Source organism: Hydra viridissima, unplaced genomic scaffold (assembly GCF_058129835.1).
Source record: "Hydra viridissima isolate aposymbiotic clone 2 unplaced genomic scaffold, HvirCarnegie_v1 scaffold_1, whole genome shotgun sequence".
NCBI lineage: Eukaryota > Metazoa > Cnidaria > Hydrozoa > Anthoathecata > Hydridae > Hydra > Hydra viridissima.
In genome coordinates, this window is record NW_028324300.1 from 13,772,728 (window position 1) to 13,790,939 (window position 18,212).

General features: G+C 29.0%; 1 protein-coding gene and 1 long non-coding RNA gene across 2 annotated transcripts; both read left to right on the top strand.

Annotated features, from left to right (window-relative positions):
- Positions 1-64: 64 nt before the first annotated feature.
- On the top strand, positions 65-17,794 carry LOC145187353 (putative insulin-like peptide receptor). The gene is made up of 21 exons (XM_090100460.1): positions 65-379; positions 716-1,128; positions 1,897-2,074; positions 2,304-2,485; positions 2,563-2,734; positions 3,856-3,999; positions 4,149-4,296; positions 5,206-5,417; positions 5,791-5,968; positions 6,311-6,549; positions 6,793-7,017; positions 9,897-10,015; positions 13,578-13,829; positions 14,129-14,343; positions 14,443-14,715; positions 14,855-14,925; positions 15,017-15,256; positions 15,399-15,490; positions 16,247-16,403; positions 16,523-16,655; positions 16,751-17,794. The coding sequence occupies exons 1-21, from the start codon at positions 298-300 to the stop codon at positions 17,505-17,507; spliced, it is 4,482 nt and encodes a 1,493-aa protein (XP_089956586.1). The 5' UTR covers positions 65-297; the 3' UTR covers positions 17,508-17,794.
- On the top strand, positions 8,066-8,854 carry LOC149893453 (uncharacterized). The gene is made up of 3 exons (XR_016456400.1): positions 8,066-8,210; positions 8,388-8,563; positions 8,759-8,854. It is a non-coding gene; the product is annotated as an uncharacterized LOC149893453 (long non-coding RNA).
- Positions 17,795-18,212: the final 418 nt, after the last annotated feature.

Sequence of the window (18,212 nt, forward strand, 5' to 3'; positions counted from 1 at the left end):
ATTGTCTAATCTGATATTAGATAAATTGTATGATAAATGATGTCAGTCAATATTATACTTTTTTGTATCATTCATTGTGTTTTTATGTTGAAAAAAAAAAGCTGCATTTTTGTTATTTTTTATTGATTTAATCTTTAACTTTTTAAGAAAAAATATTGTTTTGAAATAAAAAAAAAAAAGACAACAGGCCATATTTACCGTTTATAATTTTTTTCTTGGTATACAAAATAGTAGCTATAAACAAGTATGAGAAAGATGCTAGCTTGACCATGGTTTAGAGTTTGTTAGATAATGTAAATGATGCAAGATGTACAGAGTTTCTTTTTTTTCTATATATTGATTGTATTGACTTTTCAAGAGAGAAATTCTTTGTATGAAGGTATTTTTTTTTTCATCTGTTTTCTTTTATTTTGTTTGTTTTTTTTGTTTGTTTGTTGTTGTTGTTGTTGTTGTTGTTGTTGTTGTTGTTGTTTATGTTGTTTTTTATTCATTTTCTTTTTCTGTTCTTGTGAAGAAAGCTTGTGAAGAAAGTTAACTCAAGTGTTTATTAGAGTTGCAATTTGTACAAGAAGCATTGTGCATTCATTTTTATCTGATTGTAAATTTGGGTTTAAGTCCCTTCCTTTTTTCTCTTCACAAAAAAAGTCCACTTAACAAAATTGTGTAAAGCATAAGGAGATTTTGTTTTAATTTAATTTACTTTAAATTATTTTAGACTGCACTGGTCACCAAACTACTATTTGGTTATATCAAAATGGACATTGTCAAGATGTTGGTTTTTGCCAATACCTTCAAAATTGTACAACTTGGTATGGTAATCTTATTGTAAAATGTTCTTTAATGGAGTCAGATAACACAATTGAACCTCATTTTCCAAACCTTCGAGAGATTACTGGGTACTTAGTGATATCAATTTACTGTCAAACCATTTTTGACCTGTTTCCAGCACTGTCTGTAATTCGTGGAGACAACCTTCTAGGAAATTATGCACTTATTATATACTACAATGATGAAATGAAACAAATATACTTCCCAAGTCTCACCACTATCCTTCATGGTGGTGTTCGTATTGCAAGAAACAGTCGATTATGCTATGTCAAAACAATACGGTGGAAATCTATTGTGAAGGTAGCAGTGTTACTTCTTTGCATAAAAGTCTAAAAAATATTGTTGCTAAAAAAATTTTTTTTTTCTTTTCATGAAGAATTAATTTTATAAATATTGACTTCAATAATAAATGCTGTTGAAGTCAATATTTTGATAGTAAGAAAACCAGTTGCTTTTTTTTTAAGATATATATTTATCAGATTGTTCCAAAAATGGGACAATGTGATAAATATATTTTTATTTGGTCTCCAAAGACATTCTCTTTGAAGAAAATAATTCTGGCTGCTTCTATACTTTATCTCTGGCTGAATCTCTGCTTTATCTAAAGCTTTGATGGTTTCTGTTTTTTGTAACAAATTCATATAAACTTATAAACTTTTTATTTTATTTTTTCAAATATAAAACACTTGAGAAAAGATAAAAAAAGTGTAAAAAAAAACAAAACAAAACAAACAAATTATATAGATTTCTGTAATCACCTTGTGCGAAAGAATTTTTTACAAGCACCTGAATGCATAACAAGAGAGTGTCTTTTGCTTTTGACTGTAGATTTCAGAGTATTAACAAGCTTGAAGCCTGACTTATCTGAACTATGAATAGTCCCAACTAAATAGCCCCATCCATAACATCTATATTTAAACCTTTTTTTTTTATGGGATTTTTTTCGGGTCCATTTCTCCAACTGCAGTTGATTATGAATTAAAAATTAAAAATATTTAAAGTTAACAAAATGAAAAATAAAGTTAATTAAATTGATATAAACTTTTTATGGTTTGTTAAAATTTTTAGGATATTCATCAAACAGAACAGTATGGAATTGTTTTAGAATCCAATAAAGTAAACTGTGATTCTGGCTGTCTTAAAGATCATTGTTATCCCGCTCCAGGACATGATAATAATCCTAAAGCCCAATACTGTTGGGGACCGGGACCTGGAAAGCCGCAGCGAAAAGACCAATGCCAACGTTGTAGGTATCATTCAAATATGTAATAATAAAAAAGGGCTTCATAAACATTAACTTTTAGACAATTCTTGAAATGACTCTGCTATTCTCTCAAAATGTAGCAGATATTAATTATAACAACTTTACCTGTATTATGACCTGCATAACCAACTGCTACTTCAATCAATATATACATTATAAATTGATATATACATTTTATAATATATTGTAAAAAATTTTTCATGTCTTTTAGTTTGTAATATTCAGTGTGGTTATGAGGGTTGCTTAGATGGCTCTGATAGCTTATGCTGTCATAGTGAATGTTTGGGTGGATGTTCTAAACTGAATTCTACAAATAGTTGTCATGCATGCAAAAATTATCGGGTAAAATCTACAGGGGAATGTGTTAGTCAATGCCCAAAAAACCTTTACCTGGTAAATTAACTTTGAATTCTGAAGAATTTGTTTTTAAAAAATCTTAATCTGTTTTTAAAAAATTTCCTGTTTTTCAGATTAACAAATTACTCTGTCAAGAATCTTGCCCAGGTTGGTCAGCCAATTCCACAGTGTCTCCTCACTACTCATTAGATGGGGAATGTGTCATGAAATGTCCAGCTAATTATGTAAACAATGAAAAAACTAGAAAATGTAAGAAATGCAAACCTAAACAGAAATGTGATAGAGGTATTCTAATGTTTATTTTATTGTTCTCAAAGCTTACTGTTTAAAGTTTCATCTTGTTTAAGAAATATATATATTTTAAACAAAACCAATCAGAGGTTATTACAAGGCTCAGGAAAACGTTGCAGTAACTATTTTATGTCAGAGTAACACTTGCTTCATGTCAAAGAGGCCCAAAATATTATACTTCTTCCTATATGTTTGACTGTTGGTATACCATACTGAGGAGCCATATTTTCCTTTACTATTTATAAGCTCTCTTTGCCATGGAGTTAAGATTCTAAATTTAAATTGATTGGCCCAAAAAATTTAATTTTGTCTTTCATATTCTAGTTGCTATGTTTCTTCACAGTTTTTCTGATGGAAAGATATATACTTTTAAGGGTTGTAATGGTCTGGCTGTCTTTTTCTTATTATAAAAGTAATATTCTATATCTTACAGAGAAATGCAACAAAACTAATGCCTTAGAGGGTTTAAAAATAAAAGCTGACACTTGCATTATTAGTCTCAACTTTTATGACTTAATCTACGGGAAATCTGGGAGTTCAGTTTTTGGCAATCTAAGCTTTTTTTCCCAACAATTTTAAAGTGTTAAAAAAATTGATCTTCATCAGTTTACTTACTGCTAGATTTATTGCTAAAATTTTAATAAAAACTGAAAAAATATATTTTTTTAAAAATTCATATAGACTCAATTGTTCATGTTAGTTACTTATATTCTATTCTTAATAAAGAATAAAAAATAAATCAAATGAATGTTTGAAAATTATTATTAGAATACAGAGCAAAAAAAACCATCTAATGTATTTAAAGGTATTCAAGTATATTTATATATTTTCAAATATCTTCAAATATATTCCAAGATTGTCCAAGATAGTCCAAGATATTCAAGTATATTACATCATATTTCTGTCTAGATATGTTTTTTGCAAATGAATAAGCTCTTTAAAGCATAGTAATAATTTAGTATCTTTAACACCTGATCAGTATTGTTTTGTAGATGTTTTGTAGATCTTATCATAATTTTCGCAAATTATCTCACACATAATTATGCATGTCACACGCATAATTATGCAGTTATAGAGAAAACAAGATACAAAGTATGAAATGATAATCTTTTTAGTTTGCACATTAAAGGGAGAGATGGAAAATGGTGTTCTCTATGAAGGTGTGACAATACGTGTACCTTCTGATATTTACACTAAAGGTTTAGATGGTTGCACTACAATTATTGGAAGCCTTACATTTCAACTTCAAGAAGGAACAGGTAAAAAACTAGTCAGTATAATATTACAACTAATTTGCTTTGCTGTCATTTAAAATGTTACCATTGAAATCTGTTATCTATAATTTTGAATATATAATTTTTTTTTAAAGTATATTCAAATTTATTCAAATAGATTTATTCAAATTTAGGAAAAGCAGAAGATTCATTAAATGCTTTAAAATCACTGAAAATTCTTGAAGGTCATATCAGAGTTCAAAAATCTTCTCTTAAATCGTTAGACTTTCTTTCCAATCTTGAAGTGATCAAAACCCCAAGAGATGCACTGTTACACAATAAGTTAGTTTTTTTTTTTATATTGTTTTTATATTATTTTTGTTTTATATTATTTATATTTATATTGTTCTGTAGGCTTCAGAGTCAAACATCTAGTACTTAATGTTTTACAATATAGTGATGATGCATTAACTCTAACCCTAATGATTAAAAGTAACTTTTTCTGTTATTTTTAATTGTTAGGGTTAAAATGTTTTATGAAAGTAGTTATACCAATGTTTTTCATTAATGCTGCATTTCATTTCTAAGATTATTGTTTGATTAATTATTTGTGTAAGAATATAGTTTCAAATGTTCATGCTTGTTCTATAGCAAAATTACTAAGCAGCTGTTAAATCATTCTTTACATGGTTGATCCTTGAGAACCAACATTTTTTCTCATTGTATTCTCTTAAATGTCATGTCTTAAAAAAAAACAACAACAACAACATTTTTTTGGTATTTTGTTTAGTCCAATTTTTTTGACTTTATTTATGTTCATGCCTTCTGATAGAGAATTATTTCTTATTGGTAAGTTGATGTAACAAAATTTATGGTAGCTAATACAATGTTACTTGGCTTGTGCTACAAAATCCATTTCTTTGATTGGAATTTTTTAGGAGCAACTTTGAATATTTGGAGTTTTTTAAAAATGTGTACAAGTTTTTTCAGACAGGAAGAATTATATTCTTGCAAAAAAAACATAAGTTTAAGTAAAACAATTCCAATATTTTAGCCTTAACTTTAGCTAAAGTGATTCTTAAATTGCAAAGCACATTTCCTGATGTTAACAATAGTATGATTTAACTGCCATATAGCTGCCATGTACTTCGTAAAAAACTAAAAGTTTGTCATGAAGCACATGGCAAAAGTTATTTTAATTTAAGTTGTTTTGATTTTGGTTTGATATTAATTTTGTATTTTTATCCTTAGATATGTTATGGCTGTTTATGAAAACAGCCGATTAAGTGAGTTGTGGTCTGGAAATGGAAATGTAACTGTTAATGATGGTGCCATATTTTTTCAATATAACCCTCGTCTGTGTCCTCAACATATTTTTGATTTACAAGACCAAATTAAATATAAAAACGGTAGTAAAGTTGTTGGAGAAATTTCAACTCAAAATAATGGGAACAAAGTCTCATGTAAGTCCTTGATCCTAAGATAATGAATTTCTTTTGTATTTATTTCACTCAAGAGTTTTGTTCATATGCTTTAAATCTAATTTGAAATAGATCTTTAAAATCTTTAAGAACCACCATTTGTCAATGTTACTTTTCATGTTACTACATTTACCACATTTCAATTTACTAAGTTCTATCAATAAAAACAAATAAAAACATTTTTATGAGAAAGCATATTGTTAAAAATTTTTTATTTTTGTAAAATTTTTAAAATTGACTTTTTGCATTACTTATAAGTGCAATAAAAATGGTTATGTGCAGTGAATATAAAATTTAAAGGTTATTTTTGGTACATAACAAATTAAAAAGCTGAAATTATGCAGTTACTTTTTAGGTGAGACACAAAAATTAGGCATGCATGTGGAAGAGTTTGTTGCTGACATTTTCTCTTTAAGTTTCCTTGAAGATTCAATGATTTGTTTGGATGTTAAGTGTGTCAAGGTATCTTGGAACTTCACAATGACTAGTGCTTCAAAAAACATACTGTTTTATGCTATATACTTTAAAGAATTGTAAGCTTTTTAATTTTTACATGTTTTAATATTATATATAGCATATGCAATATTTTATATCAAAGAAATTTTTTGGTTGTCATTGCTAAACATTTAACCTCAAAATAAATTTAAGGAAGTTAACAATTTTATATAGTCAAAACCAGTTGCATACTTACTACTGACTAGTTAAAACCAGTTGCTAATATTTTAATATTTTGCATGTTTTTTTTTGTGACACCTCACTTAAGTTAATTTGAACTCCTCCTAAATATTATGAATCTGAACCTGAACAAAAAAAGATTTAGTTAAAAATGTAAGCTTTTTATAAAAGTTCTCTTGAGAAATGAAATTTTTTTTCAGGCGCTTAAATCAAGAAGCTATTGTTCAACTAGATAATGAATGTCAAGATGCTGATGACTGGAATGTGATCACTGTTGACAAACCAGTCATCTCAAATTTAGAGTACAATCTTCAGACTCAGTCTAAAGTAATTCAAAAATTGACACCCTATACGAGATATGCATTTTATATTAAAGAGATTGTCTCAAAAGGAGAGGAAAGAGCTAGCGAAGTTCAATATATCAATATTTCACAAGCACGTAAGGAAATGTTTTTGTGATGCAAAATAATTTGAAATTAAAATAAACTAGTATAAATAAAAATTATTATTTCACAATTTAAGTTTATATGGACTTTCTCACTGTAAGAATCAAAAGAACTTATGCACTTTATTATGGAAACTTGTGTGTTGTATTTCTGAAAAAACAAAAACCATATAGAAGTATTAACATTTATGTAAAAACATTTAAGGCTACCTAAATTTTTGTATCAAATATTTTTAGTCCCTTCTGCACCACTTGGTATGGAAGCATCAGCTCTTTCTGAAGACAAAATCCAACTACAATGGAGAGCTCCTGACAAGCCAAATGGAATAATTATTGCATACCATATCTATTACAATAAAGTAGGTTATTCTTTCTGGAAAGAGCAGCAGACATTAGATTGGTGTAGTCGAGATACAAATGTAGCTGAAGTTCCTTACTCAAGCAAGAAATTAACAAACAATCGTAAGCTTAATTTCTTATCTCTTTACCTACATTATTTGCTTTTTTCAGCTACTAAATGAAATTTTTTCAAAAATTTTAGGAAAAAAAAAAAAAGGGGGGGGGGTTGTATTGTCTTTTTATTGTTTTTTTTTCTTAGCTAAAATAGTTCAACTGTAAAATATGTTGGATTTATAAACTGTACTATTCATTTTCTTAATATTTTGCATTTTTATACTTAAGGTAAAAAAAACTGTTCTCATGTCATGAGTTTGATTTGAAGCTCAATATAGTTACCAAAGTTTGATAAAAATTCGTGCTTTCAGATAAAATCTTTTAAACTTTTCATTTGATTAAAAAAGTCATTTATTAAAAAAAAAGAAAGCAACTAAAAAAACTATTTACAGGTACTAGCACTGCAAAAGTACACATCACCTACAGAAGTAGTCACCTATATATTTTTTTACACAAGATGTGTTTATAAAGGATATTTATGTGTTTTATAAACACACTTAAATTTGTCCTGAGAGCTTTTTAAAAAAAAAACAGCTCAGAAATGTAACTTATTTGTTATGTTAAAGTTTGTATTTTTTAATCTTGCATCTCAAAAGTGTGATGACATAAAATCTAAAAAAAATTCATTGATCAGCCTATGACTTTTGGAAACACTTCAAGTTACTACAAAAAGGAGTAAAAAAATTATAAGGAGTCAATATGCACTAACAATAGGATTATCTACAACGATATGGGCTGTAGTGACAAAATATTGCTGTTCAGATGGTGAAATTGTAACTGGCAACAAATGAACTGCACAATTGTATCAGAATGAGAAAAAGGAGGAGTGTTCTATTATTTATTATGTAAAAAATAAAAAAAAGATCAGTTTAAGACATCAACAATTGTCTAAACGAATACTAAATGTACTAAGGATCAGGTACCATTTGAACCAACATTTAAAAGGGAGCAGAAAATATCAAGCCAAATCTCAGCCAGCACAAAATCAGCTTTAACCCTTGACTCCAGATTGAACATAATATTTTATTTCATTGTTATAAAAAATGTTTCTTTATAGATTAGGTTACAAGTTTTATCTTCAATTTCATGCCAAGCAAAGCAGCCTAACAGTCAAGTACAAAGGTCAACAAAGTGTTAAAAAAGTGTTAATAAAGTCAATAAACTGTTAACTAGTGCACAAAAAATGACTTGTAATCATTCAGGTAATTGTTAAACTTTTCTAAATATTTTTTTTTTTTTGACAGCATGCTGCTTTAATGAGAACACTGATGAAAAAAAATGCTCTAATGCTTACCGATGAAAATGAATGCTCTAAATGCTCTAAAAGTGTTTTAGTAATGAAAAAAAAAGCTTATAGCTTAAGTTCTTTTCTTTTGCAGATTTGGAATTGGAAATTTAAAAACCAGAAGTTTCAAGCTCTGCAGTTCATCAGCCATGAAATTGATGGGACTTCTTCTAGTTCTGTTTATACAGGAAAAGGAGGTCAATGCTAAATGTTTATACAAAGAAATCAGGAGTGTGTATTGATGATTTATCCGTTTGTGTTGCTTTCAGGGTACCATCATCATTTTAACCATATTTCAGAGTCTAAAATAATAATTACAAAGAAGGATGTGATTATTATAGTTATATAATTATAAATTAAGTATTAATTTTAGTTAATGTTTTACCTGTTTTACATGCTATGACTTGTTTTATGCCAATATTGTGATGTTTTGTAAATTTTCATTATCAAAAATGTTATTTTCAGATAAAGTGTGCATGTGATTTTTGGTAATATTGGAATAACAATGGTTATAACAAACAATAACAATGAATAACAAATCAGATGCAAGAAGAAAAAAAATTTAGCACTTGCTTGTATTACCATCAGATCAAATGTATTGAACAAACAAGCTTTCATGTTTATCCTGGCTAACATCTGGAATAAGTGGACTACAAAAGCAACCCTGGTAAAAGCTTCTAAAAGAGTTGCTATTACACAAAATCAGCTAAGTGTAGAATTGATACAGCAAGGAAAATTCATTCAGACAGAAATCTATGGAATAACCTCTATATCTTTTTTATCTCCTGATAAGAAACACACACTACACAAGTTCATGGTTTAATGAAAGCCAAAGATGTACTTGAAAAAACAACTATGATTTCAGTTTCAGCAACATAGAAAAACATTCAGAATTTTTCTTGATTTTGCATTTTTGAGAGTGATAGTAATACTGAAGAGAATGCTGTTGTATCTGTTTTCGATAGTTTTATTATTAAAAACATGCTCTTTATGCAATACAATATACTATTAAAATATAAAATAATTTATGCAATATAAAATAATTTATGCAATACAATATACTACATATGATATATTTTTGAGCTAAAACACTTCTGTTATTTTTTTAAATTTTTTGAAAAATGTACTCAAATAACCTCATGGCTGCTTGTAGTTAGTTGACTCCTTTCTATTGTATGTTATAACATAACGTTATGTTAAGATATGACAATCCAAGCTTACTACTTTTGTAATGGACACATAATGCCATTGAAAAAATGTCTATTTTTTCAACTGATAAAGCATATTTATTGAACAAAAATTTATCTATTTTTTGATCAATGAATGTTTTATCAGTTCTTAAGACATCAGTAAAAAAAAAAATTAAACCACACTCTCATACTTACATACACCAGTACAGGTTTTGTGGTTGCCATTTTGTGGTGCTCCTACCTGTAAATGCTTTGTTGATACATGCTTGTAATTGGTGATGCACATTTTTATATTTAATCAGTAATAAGCTTTTGCTTTTGTTATGAAAAGTACAACTAAAATTACAATCAAAACATTGATGAACATTTCAAAAACCTCAAATTAATTGAATTTTTTTTCCTTTTACTTGCAGAAGTTTGCAATATCAATTTTACATGTGTGTGCGATGCTGAAAAGGAAAAATCAACAGCTGTGAAAGCTGATCGTGACGCTCACAATTTTAATGTCGAATTTCAAGATAGAATAAATCAGGTTTGTTAGTTCTTACATAAAACAAAATTTTTTTTACAAATTTTTATGAAGCAAAATAAATAAAAAAAAGTTATAAAAACTTTTTAAAACCAAATTGGTTCACTCAATTTATTGAATAAATTCAACCATAAATAGTTAAAAGTTAAAAATAATCTGCAAATAAAAGTATTATGCAATATGTAGTAATCAATAGCATTTTTATAAAACTAACTGGTATCTTGTGTCTACAACTCCAAACATATTCTTTGATTGACTGTAACTGGCTTAGCAACTTTGGCCTTATTTATTCCGAGTCTAACATCTTACTTCTAATATTTATGAATTTTTTTATTGGTCAACAGTGTACATTGTTAAGCATAAATCCTAAAGTAAGAATAGAGTTACGTTTGAAGTTCTGTAAAGTTGGGCTTATCTTTCAGGAAGCAGTATACCTAAAATTACAATGCTTGAATAAGTGTAGTATATAAGGTCCAGACTCTTTCAGAATTGGCATCATCTATTGTAAGCTTCTGCATTACGGGTGACAAAGTCTTTCGAAGTCGAAGTTTCGAAGTGTACATTTGTAACAACGAAAATTGAAGTCAAAGTTTCAAAATCAATCAAAGCAAATTCGGACTTTGAAAATGTTCGAATTTTTTTCCGAAGTATTTTTAATTTTTTTTTAAGTATTCCGAAATTTTCCTGATGTATATCAAACCCAGTTTTAGACCATTTTTAATGGATTTAAGAGTGTAAAAATTATGCAAAACAGAAAAGTAAATATGTAAAAAATTTTTTAGATTTTATTCTTTGTAACAACTATTATTGCTTGTAATTGATTTGTATTACAATTTACAGATGTACAAATTAAGTTTAATCATCAGAAATATCAATGGAACTACTGTTTGTTTGGAGCCTCTTGTTTTGTCGTAGTGGAGTGACAGCAGATTGATCTTTTTGGTAGGTCTTGGATTTCCTTTCTGTTTCCTCTTCTGCTGTTTCAATTGTTAAAGCAGATCGTGCATTATTCATCTTTCCAATGTCAATGCCTGCAGCTGAGAAAACTCTTTTACTTGATGCAGAAGTTAAAGGAATGGCCAAGTATTTTCTTGCAACTTGGGAAAGTAGTGGAATCATTTTTGCATGGCCTTCCCACCACTTTAGGATATCAGTATTTGAGGAATCAGGATGAGGGAGACCTTTGTATATGTCTAACTCAATTTCAATTTTTGACTTTCCATCTCTGAACAGAATTTCTTCTCCAGACATTTCTAATGCCATTTTTTCAGCTTCGTCAAGGTCAAAGCCAAACCCTGTCAGATAAAGAGAAGCATTCCTGATTTGGGACAAAAATTCTTGATGACTTGGATGCTCATTTACCAACCTGTCCTTGAGCCCTTCCAAATCACCATACTTTTTCACCAATGCACCCTTGAAGAAAAGGTGGAGAAAATTTCCCATGGCATGATAGTGATTCTTTGTTCCACTGTTTGGAAATCACCTATTCAGCTCACCAATCAGAATTTGGACAAAGTCTTTTGTGGCAGATTGTATGTCTGATTGAGCAGTGGAGTTTAGCTTCATCTGAAGGTTGACCAGTTGGCTTCAGGCAAGATGAAGTGTAGGATGCTTGTCAGCAGAAAAGACCTTGCTGACTTTCAAGAATGAATCCAAGATGGGTTAAACTTCCGCCAAAAGTAAAAACTGACTCTTTGACAGGATGACATCAGCAAATTCACATATACTGTCTCTCGATTCTTCAAGGACTTCTCTCAACCTAATTACAGAGGTGATCATCATGGACTTCGAGTTCCATCTTGTCGAGCAGTCTGTGATGATTTTGACATAAGAAACTAAAAAATAGAAAAACAAAAAATAAATATTAAGTGTCACAATTGTTTACATGTGTGAGGAGGAGGAGGAGGGGGTGGACAATATTGCAGTGTTTATGAGATGTGTAATGTTAATTTTTACCAATTACTTTTATTAAATTAAAAGTTTCAATATTAGACCAAAATATTATTAATATTACTTTCATTTTCTTGACACTTTTTTTTTAATATTATTGTTTGATTGCCTTGTAGATGTAGTTGTTGTCTTCCTCAAAAGATTGGGATGTCCCATAAGGCTTGAAGACATAAAAATTTTCTTTTCGTTGGCTTTTTGCAGCACTAAGTTAATCTAGAACTATAAATTAGTGCTCAACAAACCATACTATCTGCTAAACATTTATTTAACTTTGAAAATATAAACTTCAAAAAATTAAAATTAGAATTTCATTACTTTGAAATACTTTGATTGTACTTTAAAAACTAAGTTGAACATATTACTAATTACTTTTCATTGGTTACAACAATATTACAATAAAACTCGAAAAACTCTTAATTAAATTTAATATATATTAAAAAATAAAAAAAATCACTTCAATAAAATGGTAAACAAAATTGATACCAACAGCTACTCATTTGTAAAAAAACACCGTTCCAACCTTTGCCAACCTTGATATTAACTTTAATTTAAAAATTATTTACGTAACAAAAATATTTCAAAATTAATTATTTTTTATTCAATATGCAATGTGTGATAAGCAAAAAGTAGCAAACTTTTAATTAAAAAAACTTTGACAAAAAAATTGAACTTTGAAAATATAAACTTCGAAAATTTAAAATTCCAATTTCATTACTTCGAAATACTTTGATTGCATACACAATTATAAGGACCATTTTGTTCAACTTCGAAAAAATTGAATTCCGTGTTTTCGAAGTCGAACTTCGAAATTGAACTTCAAAATTCGAAGTTCGAAAAATACTTCAATTCTCAAAGTTTTTTGAAGTAAAATCTTTGTAATACAGAAACTTAATCTATTGTAACTTTGCCTAAACCTGATGGAGGTGTGAGGATGATTAGACAGTTAACTCATACATAGAAGCTGATCAATACTCATTACTAATAGCTGAGGAACTCTTCAACAAAATGAAAAGGGAAAAAATGGTTTTGAAGATTTAATTAAAAACAGATTTAAAAAATTACACTTAGGAAGGAAATGGATGCTTTATGGTGTTACATATGTAAGTGCTAAAGTACAGAGAATATTAGAAAACAAGCTAGTTCCCCTTCCAATGATGGTCATAAATGTTGATGATATTCTAAATCTGATATTCTTTGTACTTTGCGAGATATGAAAAGGAGGGAGTGTATTGGCCAGTTTACTGTGATGACAGACAGAAAGGACCAGAGCACATTGTAAACTTGGAACTAGTGCTACTGTATACAATCCTCAATTTACTTATCCATAATTTACCTTAAACTATAATCCTACTGTTTGCTTAAATCTTTTGTGATTAACAACTCCTATAATCTTTTACAGTAAAGTTCTTTATTATTAGCCATTTTTAAATTAATGTCATTTGTTACAATAAGTTCTTCAATTTATGTATTGTGTAACTTACATATGAGTTTAGTAACCACAAGAACATATTAAGTTTAAGGTTTACACTTAATGTATTCTTGTGGTTATTAAACTCATATGTAAACCAAATGAAGTCTTTTTTGATCAAAGATCATACTGTTTTTTTTTTTAAAGGTACTCTTTACAAAGAAAAAAAGAAATGAAGCAGAAGATGAAGTTCATACTAACAACACATTTTCAAATATCCACACAACAGATTTTAGCAGAAGTAGTAGTTTACCTGAGGTTGCTACCACAGCATCAACTACAAAAACACTAAGAACAACTAAAAGCATCGGGTTAACTTCCTCCTACATAAATGTTTCTGGAAGCACATTTTCTTACACAATCACTGGTTTAGAATATTTTGAGGATTATGAATTTAAGGTAAAATAAATGCAAGATGAAAATAAATCCAAGATATTTACTATATTCCTTGTTAAACACTTTAGGTAAAAAGTCATATTTGCTTACTATTATTTTTAATATCGTTTCTGTAATAAGTTTAGAAGTAAAATAAAATATTATTACAAAGTGTTAACAATACTGTATTAAATGTTACATAGATTTTTTAATATTTTTATGGTAGCAATTATTTATTGCACAATTATTGTTTGTTTTTACTATTTTAAGTTTTTAAATATTAATAAATGTACTTGATAGATTTTTTTTTTTTAATTTAATAGGTGTGTGCATGCACAGAAAGTGGTTGCACAACACCTAATTCAGGAATAAATCTTGAGTGTGGAACAGTCCAATCACGCTCTGGTATTAACCTAACTGCTGATAACCTTGATAGTAGCTTGGTCAAGGTTCAAGTTCAACAAGAATCTTATAATATTTCTTGGCAAGCACCACAGAAACCAAATGATGTTGTTCTTAAATATGAAATCTCAATAAGGTTTGTAATTTTAAGCATTTTGTTTTCTTGGTTTAATTATTTTTTAAATAGTTTTTAGTTAGTATTTAAATTGTTTTTTTTTTTGTTTTTTTTTTCAAGACTTGCATCAGATAATGATGAGCTTATTATTTGTCATCCTGGCTATTTACCAACCTATTTGAGTAGAAAGTCACGTTTTGGAAACTATGTGACAAAGATCCGTGCAATTAGTCCTGCTGGAAATGGTTCATGGACTAATGAGGTTGCCTTTAAAATTGTTGAATTGTCTGTTGTGAAGAGCGGCAATCACTTAATTATTGGGATCATATCAGCTGCCTCTGCAATCATTGTTTTGATGCTTGTTTTTATAATTTGCTATACATTTTTTCATAGGTTTTACTTATTTTCTTACTTCCAGATTATTTTTTTCATAGGTTTTACTGATTTATTTATTTACTTGTTTCAAATCAAATTTCTTGCATTATCCACTTAAACAAAAGAAATAAGTTTACTGAAAATAACTTTTTCTTAGAAAAATGGAGAAGGATGTCCCAGGAGTTTTGTATGCTAGTGTTAATCCTGAGTATATGAATTCAAAGGAAGGTAACAGTCTTAGTTTGTCGTTTTTTCTTCTTCCCTGATAATTATGATGAAGATAGTAGTAATAATTATATTTTTATCAAATTATATTTAGTTTATGTACCAGATGAGTGGGAGTTAAACCGTGAGAAAATTGAACTGATTCGTGAGCTAGGCCAAGGTTCGTTTGGAATGGTGTTTGAGGGAATTGCACATGGTATTGGTGATCATGCAGAGTTGCGTGTAGCTGTTAAAACCACTAATGAAAATGCATCAATACATGATCGGATTGAGATTTTGCAAGAAGCATCTATTATGAAAGCATTCAATTGTAACCATGTAGTAAAACTTATTGGTGTGTTTACACTTGACTTTTTTGTTACACCTTTATCTGGTTTCTTATTCTAATGATCATTTATTGAATATGTCTCAAAAACTTTACGTTTTTTGTTTGAAGTGTTGAGCATGCATTTTTAGTTTGTTTTTTTTTTCTTCAGGTGTTGTGTCTCAAGGCCAGCCAACATTTGTTGTGATGGAGTTAATGGGAAGAGGTGACTTGAAATCATTTCTCAAGGAAAGAAGGCCAGAGGTAAGTTAAATTATTAAGTCCACCCAATAATTTGTGTATTCAAAATCTGCAAAATTTTATTACAATTTTTTATCTTAAAGTTGTTTATTATTATTTAAAAATAACAATATGGTTATCTGCATATGCTAATCTTTAAGAAAACTTAGGAGAAAAAGTTCAAAAGGAAAGCATTGATAATGATGGAGATAATATTGAAGCAGATTTCTTGTGTCTCCTCATGACGATGCAATAAATATGGGTAGTTTATATTTTGATGGAATAAAAGTGTTTTAAAACAACAACAAACTGAATTCAGTGGCGTTGCAACACAGTATAAGAAGCCTCTAATAAAAGTTTATCCCAAAAAAAAGAAGTAAATGTAATATTTTTCGACCAGATTTCCATTTACAGGCTTCTGGAGCAATGACGTCTGGGTAATGCACAGTATGCAAGTCAACAAATTTATTGAACATCAAAATTTCCATTAAAATATATGCAATAAGAAGAGGCTTTTAAAGAAATATTGCTGATTGTCAAATGATTGTTAGTTATTAAAGTACATAGTGCTTGTTGGTCAAGAAACAATATAAGCAGGAGGTAGTGAAAAGTTGTGTAAAGAGAGCTTTAGAAAATTTAACATAATATAAAGAGTTAATTAGCAGAGGAGAAGAAATAAAACTGAAATCGAGATCATATATTAATAGTGCTTGTCAATTTAATTTTTTTTTTTCCCAAAATTATATCGTTTTTTTCATAGACATTTTCCTTTTAATATAGGAAGGAGGAATTGACATTCCACTTATGCGGCAGGAAATTTATCAGATGGTAGCTGAAATAGCTGATGGTATGGCATACTTAGCTGCAAGAAAGTTTGTGCATCGTGATCTTGCTGCCAGAAATTGCATGGTAGCTACCGATTTTACTGTTAAAATAGGTAAGCTTGAATAATATATTTAGATTACAAAAAATGATAGAAAAAAAATATTTGCACTAATTCTTAAGATTGACCATCAGACATAACGATGTTATATTTATCAAACGGTTTATATTAAGGGGATTTCGGCATGACCAGAGATATTTATGAAACAGATTATTATCGAAAGGGCGGTAAAGGTCTTCTTCCAGTACGTTGGATGGCACCCGAAAGCTTGAAAGATGGTATTTTTACAACTTCATCTGATGTTTGGTAAATATACTGTTTTAATTTTTATGACTCTAATTCTGTTTAACAGTTTTTTTTTGTAATCTTTTATTTTATTCTTTTAAAAAATTGTTTAACAGGTCTTTTGGCGTGGTGCTGTGGGAGATCTCTACTTTAGCTTCTCAACCGTACCAAGGTAAAACCAATGAACAAGTTTTAAACTTTGTACTTAATAATGGTCAGTTAGATTACCCAGACAACTGTGACAATCAAATACGTGAGTTTATGTCTCTATGCTGGCAACGGGACCCGAAGCTAAGGCCTTCTTTTCTTGAGATAGTCCGTGTGCTTGAAAATGAAGTAAATGATGAATTTGTAATGCGATCTTTTTATCACGAGATGAAGAGAAAAGCGCTAGAAGATATTTACATGAAAAGCGATGCTTATATAAAGAGCGATGCTTACGTAAAGAGCGATGCTTACACGAAGGGTGATCCTTACGCGAAGGGTGATTCCAGCATGCAAGATATGTTAAATCGCTCACAGAATCGAAAATCCATGGCAAGTAAATCAAAAGAAAGAATTTCTGTATCATCGTCAGATTCAGGCACTTTTGTTGAAAAATTTGGTGCTATGAACACACCTGAGCTTCATCCGAGAAATATTTTTCACTCTCATTCGAAAAGAAGCTCTGCTATTGAGTCGAAATTAGATTCAAATGCATGCGAAGCAAGACCTATGCTACGTGTTGACAGTTTATATGACAATTATAATGCTTTTTCAGAAAATATGCAGTACGGCGATACACCTGTTGGAAAAAGCGATCAAATTCACCCAGAAATAAATCGTGAGTTGAAGCTTAGCGAAATATTTTACGGCAAGCCTGTTCCTGTGTGATATGTGATTGGTATGCCTGTTATATAAAACCCAATAAGTATCTCCTTAAAGAAGTATCTCCTTAAAAATCCCAACAATTCGACTTTTACACTTTGTTTCAGTGAAAAAGTTTATTATTAATGACTTTCAATGAAAATTAATGAGACTTAAGGACTGCTTTTTAAAGGTTTTAAATTGAATGGACAACGGAGTTGCGAAAATGACTAAGCGCATAAGAATATTATTTATAATTTTTTATATTTTATTTTTCTAAATTTTTATAATTTTGTTACCTTTTTTTCTTAAAAAATTTTATACTAAAATTTTTAAGATTTTATTTTCGCTCTGACAACTTTTTTTTGTACTAATTCCGTTTTTAATGCTTTTATTGCTAAGCGTTCAGAAAAAATCAAAAAAAAATTTCAAACAAATCTTGAAATCGATATTTGATTTTGTTTTTGACATTTTTAAAGGCTGCTGCGAAACGCATCCAGCTGTTTAAACAGTTTCCTGTTCTTTGTCCAACATTCTTACGTCATTAAGTCGTCTGTAATTTATCGTGTATATAATCTCAAAGTATATATATTTATTTTACGCTAGTAAAATGCTTTCCCTGTTTTGCTCTTTTGTATTTTATACTGGATAACCTTTTACTAATATTGATCGGTATTTGAGTTTCTTCATTTTTATCTGATATATATTTTTCATTAACTAATTAATGGATTG